The sequence below is a fragment of the Aspergillus eucalypticola genome, assembly GCF_003184535.1.
Source record: "Aspergillus eucalypticola CBS 122712 chromosome Unknown BO83scaffold_5, whole genome shotgun sequence".
Lineage (NCBI taxonomy): Eukaryota > Fungi > Ascomycota > Eurotiomycetes > Eurotiales > Aspergillaceae > Aspergillus > Aspergillus eucalypticola.
Genome location: NW_020290279.1, coordinates 1,439,084 through 1,445,083, shown reverse-complemented (window position 1 = coordinate 1,445,083; position 6,000 = coordinate 1,439,084). Strand labels below are relative to the sequence as shown.

The 6,000-nt window shown below is 51.2% G+C and overlaps 2 protein-coding genes across 2 annotated transcripts; both read right to left on the bottom strand.

Moving 5' to 3' along the window:
- Positions 1-120: 120 nt before the first annotated feature.
- Positions 121-1,476, bottom strand: BO83DRAFT_406317 (MRJP-domain-containing protein; the record flags this gene model as incomplete). Its single annotated transcript, XM_025533874.1, has 3 exons — positions 1,143-1,476; positions 864-1,082; positions 121-795 (listed from the first exon to the last, which is right to left on the bottom strand). The coding sequence occupies exons 1-3, from the start codon at positions 1,446-1,448 to the stop codon at positions 121-123; spliced, it is 1,200 nt and encodes a 399-aa protein (XP_025391390.1). The 5' UTR covers positions 1,449-1,476.
- A 1,464-nt stretch (positions 1,477-2,940) lies between these two features.
- hexA (putative Woronin body protein HexA) lies at positions 2,941-5,453 on the bottom strand (the record flags this gene model as incomplete). Its single annotated transcript, XM_025527307.1, has 3 exons — positions 2,941-3,997; positions 4,640-5,094; positions 5,430-5,453. The coding sequence occupies 3 exons, from the start codon at positions 5,451-5,453 to the stop codon at positions 2,941-2,943; spliced, it is 1,536 nt and encodes a 511-aa protein (XP_025391389.1).
- Positions 5,454-6,000: the final 547 nt, after the last annotated feature.

Below are 6,000 nucleotides of genomic sequence, written 5' to 3'. Positions count from 1 at the left end.
CGAGCATCCAGTTCACACACCATTATATCATGAGATGTTCCATTCTATACAGCTACTCCGGACTTATCTCTCCAGAAACCGATATTCACAGAATAAAGCCCTACCTAGAGTATTACCTACCTACAAAACCACCTTCCCAGCACCACCCGGCAACTCCACCCGAAACAGCCCAAACGGCCTCTCCTTCTCCTGCCTCCACAGCTGATTCTCCGTGAAATACAAGTATCCCCTCTCCTCCGTCCCATTGGCCCCAAAACTAACCACACTCATCGTATCCGTCCACCCCATCCTCGGATCCCTCACAAACGTCTCCACGCTGCCATTCCCTGGATACACCACATTAATCGCATTCGACTCGAAGCTCCCCACATAAATCCGTCCCGCAGAGTCGGTCTCATACCCATCACTCACCCCCTTCTGAACTATCTTGGTCACACTCTTTACAGCCTTTGCCCGTCCTTCAGAAGAGTCATCTCGCAAGACAGCAGTAGGGACAGAGTAAATGTCCCGTCCGCTGACAACACCAAAGTAGAGCGTCTCGCCATCAGCGGAAAGTGCAATTCCATCCGTTCCAGTGGAGACATCGACAACGTCGCCCCAGATGAAGGCGCGGAAGTCGGGCTCTGCTTTCGTTATAGCCAGCCCGTCCAGCTGTCGCCATGCTTTGCCGGTGCCGAGATCAACTACGATCAGGCCGTTGCGGCCCTCTGGGCTGGAGTCGGTTAGATAGGCGATACCTTCGCCGGAGGTGTGGGGGAGGGTGGGGCGGAGATCGAAGCGGACGTCGTTGGGGTACTGTTATTCATTCTCTGTTAGTTATGTATGTAATGATGATTGGATGGGAAGGAATTTAGGGGGCATACAGAGTCTGCGTAGACTGCATCCCTGGGAAAGAGAATCGTCTTGAACACTTCATTCGTGGCCAGGTCAACTCCGACTAGTTTTGGACCACCATATGAAGATAGCAGGAGGGTGTTGTTCGCCGTGGTAGCGCGGCCGGTGTCGAGGATCCAGAGACGGTCTTTGGCGTCGACCACTACGCTTTGGACGCTGATGAGATGGTCTGCGTAGTTGACAGTTGTCTATGATATATCCACATTAGACGGACATATAGTATTACTGGCAGGGGGGAAAAGACTAACTGCCGGAGAAGTAGAGTAATTAACAGCCCCACCAGGAGGATAGTTAAATTCCGCAGAAGGATACGGCACTTCGGTGGTCGAGTCCGTAAGTTCAGCTACCTGGTAGCGGGTGTTGTTGGCGTCTAGGCCCAGAGGGTAGCAGGAGAACATGCGCCCCGTGGAGGATACAGCGATGCCGGTGGGAAATTGGTCATAGTACTGATGAACCAGCTCCAGCGAGGGCCCGTATACTCCGGAATCGTGGGCCAGGCCGTTGACATGGCTGGCTACGAGGAATGGTAGCAGCTGGGTGATAGAGATGCGCATTTTGAGTTGGATAACGGATTGATAAGATTTGGCTGAGGTGACTTATGGGCAATAAGTATGCTGTTGTTTGAACGAGGGGTATAGTAGTATGACGAGATGTTTACCCAGACAGGTTTAAGCTCCGCACGGGTGGTTGCAGACGCCATCGAAGGAGCAGCGAGCTAATTTAGATTAAGATTCTTCAGGGACAGGTTGTAGCCAGTAGGGTTTGTTGTTGGTGGTTGTGTCTTTTGACATATTAAAGCGGTTTATTCATGATATATTACCAACTAAAGGGTTTTTCAAACTAAATACGATGACGTCGTACGCTCGGGATATATATCCACGGATAGTATCCGTGACCTACTACTTCTTTGCACTCTACCTAATACAAACACCTGCCCTTACACGAAATATAATAGCACAATACTAGTCATCCCCGTGAACCTGCTCGTATAAAAGTTATCCAATAACCATAACAGACACATTCGTCTTAATTGAACTTACAAGCCACTGTAGCATTCCCCAGGGCGCGTAAGCTACTAACAACCACCACACGACTTCCACAAGACACATACTATTCCGAGACCGAGCCAAGCAGAGAATAACCACAGGAAGTTACTCATGTAACAAGACGCCTGCATATTTCCATCCAAGCACCAAGCCAGATTCAATCAGTCAGTCATCCATCACCCACCATCCATCATCAATCCCGGAAATTGCCAGATGAACAAACGACCTACGCCCAGTAAACAGATAGTCAATTAGTACTACTTGGTACCTGTCATCCTATGGACCATTGAAGGTTAACGTCAACTTGTGGTTGGTCGTATACTGACTGATATTATATAACGAAGAGAGATATATATATATCGACCTAGTATATTTATTACCCGACTGAACTGGTAGGGACAGCGGTTATCAATTTACCAACGCAGTGACGTAGTACTGATAGCAGTGGTAAATATAATGCGCTCTGATTTTCAATTTCTATGTAATTTGTGAGAGAGGACGTACAATAACATAAATTGTGAGGAGGTATATGGAGTGACCGAGGTGTAATTTGGCATCATGGGATTTGAGACAAAGAGGATACATGCGATTACAGTGTCATCGTGAAAGAGTAAAATGACATCTGCTGGTAGGGTATCAATGAGAGTTACTTTCTGGTCTGGAATGGATGTGACAGAACCTATGCTACAGCGGAATGTGTCAACTACATTAAGCTTACTGCAAATCATGTATACAAACAGCATAAGCTACATCCATTATCCTAAGTACAACAAGGCCATGCCAATACATCATTTTCAAGAGGCCATTCCATCATTGCATAATCCATCAGATACAAAAAGCTCGAGGTCAGGTCATGTCATAAGGATCGTCGAGAAAAGTTTCTCACCCAGTTGCCCGGCAACCTTATTCGGGAAGGTATCCCGTGGATCATACCCGGCGGAACAAACCAGCGGGTACAACACGGGAGCTAAACCGAATGGGGAAGGTGGATGTTGTGGGCTTACAGGCGGGAAGCGTGGACCACCTTGTAGTCGACGACCAGCTCGCGACCACCATCGTTGATGACCAGGGCGCGGACGCTGCCACGGCCATCCTCGAAGGCCTCGCGGATGCGGCGGAACAGGTGACCCTGGGGCACCACGGGCAGACCCTGCTTGACATCACCGGTCTCGGTCATGGCGACCAGGCGGCCGTCATCACGGAGGTCCAGGATGCGGTAGGTCTTGTAGACAGGGCCGAGCATGGTCTGGACCACGACGGAAGGAGAGGGGTTGGAGACAAAGCTGGACTCCTCCTGGAGTTCACGGGTGAACAGGTCGACACCCAGGTAGCGGTGCTGGCCGGTCTGGGGGGAGACCGAGATGCGGATCACCTGGCAGGGACGGCCCTGAAGGATCAGGATGTCGCCGATGCGGATGAAGTGGCAGGGAATCGGCACGGTCTCGGCGGTCGAGGAGCTGCCACCGGCACGGGGCTCAACGATACGGACATCCTCGCGGACGCCTTCACGGAAACGAACTGGACCGCCTTCGTCAGCGACGACTACGTCCTGGCGGTCGTGGTGACCGTGAGGGTGCATGATGCGGTCGGCAGCGCGCTCCACACCACGACGGAAGGAGTGATAGTTACCGTCGTCGTCGTAGTAACCCATCTTGCGAGAAGGAGGGGAATCAATGACAGTCTTGGTCTTGAGAACCTTCACAGAGTTCGAGCTGCTAGGAGACTCGGGAACCGGCTCAACGTTCTGTTGACGGCGGCTGTAGGGGTCGCGGGGGTAGGAGTCGACAGGCTTAGACTGATAAGCACGGTCGTACGAGACGTCAAACTCAGACTGCTTGAACTGGCGGTCGTACGAAACGTCCCTAGACTGCTGGCGAGGACCAGAGAAGGATTCTACCGAAGCTTGAGAGCGGCGGTCGTACGAAGAGGCAGGAACGTCGTAGGTAGGATTATTCACCCGACGACGATACTCGCGCTCAGTGATGTCAAGCTGGTTCTGGAGAGCCTGATCGTAGGTGGGTTGACGGTCTTGGAAACGGACCGACGGTTCACGATAACTATGGGTGCGTCAGAGAAGAGGAACTAATGCAATAGTATTGTATGAAGGGCCGGTGGAGGTCCAATGGGGTAATAGGTAGGTAGACCAAACAGCAAGCACGCAAGCAAGCAGGCAAGGGGATGTGATGTATAGTAGGGTTGGGGTATGATTGAGGGGAACGTGTGATGATTGGGTGGAACAGGACTTAATACTTTTTATGGGAGGGTGGTATGTGGGAAGGGGAAGCTTAAGCTGGGACCACAAGTGGGTGGGAATGCAATGGATGGGGTGGGAAGAAATAGGAAAAAGGGAAAGGAAAAGAGGAAAACAGGAAAGCAAGAGGAAGTAGAAGAGGAAATGAGAAGAGGGTTGGGGAAGAGAGGCTTGTTTGTTTTGGTGCCACGTAAGAAGGAAGTGGAGGACGCGACTAGTAGTGAAGCCACGGCCAGACACCGCTTCTTGTCGCTCTCCACTTTGGCTGGAGTGGATGTGGTGCCCCGTGCCAATCCTATGCCCCAGCCAGGCAGCCACCGGGAAAAAACAAAACAAAAACAGTAATGAAAAAAGAAAAAAAAAAAAAAAAAAGAAAACAAATCAATGGTAATAACCATGTAAAAATAAAGAAGAAAACGTGGGAAAATCCCAAAGAATAGTGGCTTACCGTTCACGCGCTAGATCAACTTGGGGGTACCGAGGAGCAGCAGAGGAAGCAGCAGCACCAACGGGGGGGATAGTCTCAACACGCTCGTCGAATCGAACAGTATTGACGGTAGTAGTCACGTCCTCCTCACGGAAAGCAGAAGGAGCACCGGGTCTAGGACGGTAACGATCCTGTTCGACAAAAGCTGAAGCAGAAGAAGCGTGAAGGTCGACTTCTTCCTTTCCGTAGACACGGGGGTCCGGGAGAGGAGCAGAGGTTCGAGTATCTTCCCGTTCGACGTGCGAAGTGCGATCGAGATTGACTTCTTCCTCTACTCTGGCAGGCGCCGCGAGAGTAGCTTCAGGAACAGCGTCACTCCGGTACGACGACGGGAAGACACTGAAGGGGATGGGGACGCGGGCGTCGAAGTCCAGATTGGCTGTCCTTCGGGCGTCTCTTCTCGAATGCCTTTCGAACTGTTGGGCAACAACTCGAAAGACGAGACAAGAAAAGACTTGTTACGGGGAAGAAGAAGTCTTTCTCGGGGGAGTACGTGGGGTTGGAATTGAGACGATACTCTGTGATCGATCTCAAATCAAGCGGAGAATTCCTGGGGTAGAGGAATGTAAGATAAGCTTAAGCTTAAGAAAGAAAGGGGGGGGGAGGGGAAGAATGGAATGGAAGAAGTAGAAGGTGGAGAGAGAGAGGGGGATGAGGATAGAAAGAGAAGAGGAGAGAGAGAGAAGAGAACAGCTTGATGACGAGGAGGAAAAGACGGTGTTGAAGTAGCTGGAGATACGCGTTTGTTTACCGCGCCTTGCCGGATTGGGGCCATGTTTACAGTCCACTGAGTGCTTCAGCTCCAAACTTTACTCACAACTCACTCCTCCGTATCTACAGTAGAACAGTGACTATCTGGTATCTACTGGAATAATCATCCTGCCCTGCCCCCTCTCCCCCCCTTCCAGCCTTCTGCGGGACGTACAATCTAATGATGGGGGGAGGTTTATCCCGAGGTTCCTAATCTCCTCTCCATCCACGGTCGGCGCTTGATCCCATCCACGGTTCCCGCCCGCGTGTTCCAATTGCTGGCTATTTGTAGGGGTCTCTTTCAGACTCGCATTGACGCCATCGTTGAGACCGATCACAGTAGTTTGATCGATAGCTCCATTTTCCACTGACTCCAACGCATCGCCCGTAAAGCAAGTGCTACTACGTACAGTTAGTTTGTCTCCACTCGGCACCACATCCTTCACATGCAGCTGGGTTCATTTCGCATTTTACACCATATAAATCTCATCACCCACGAGGCTGGCCAGCCGCCCCCAGCCGAGTCCCCATGGCAACAACCTCGATCGGACAATCTGGATCCCGCTGAGCTC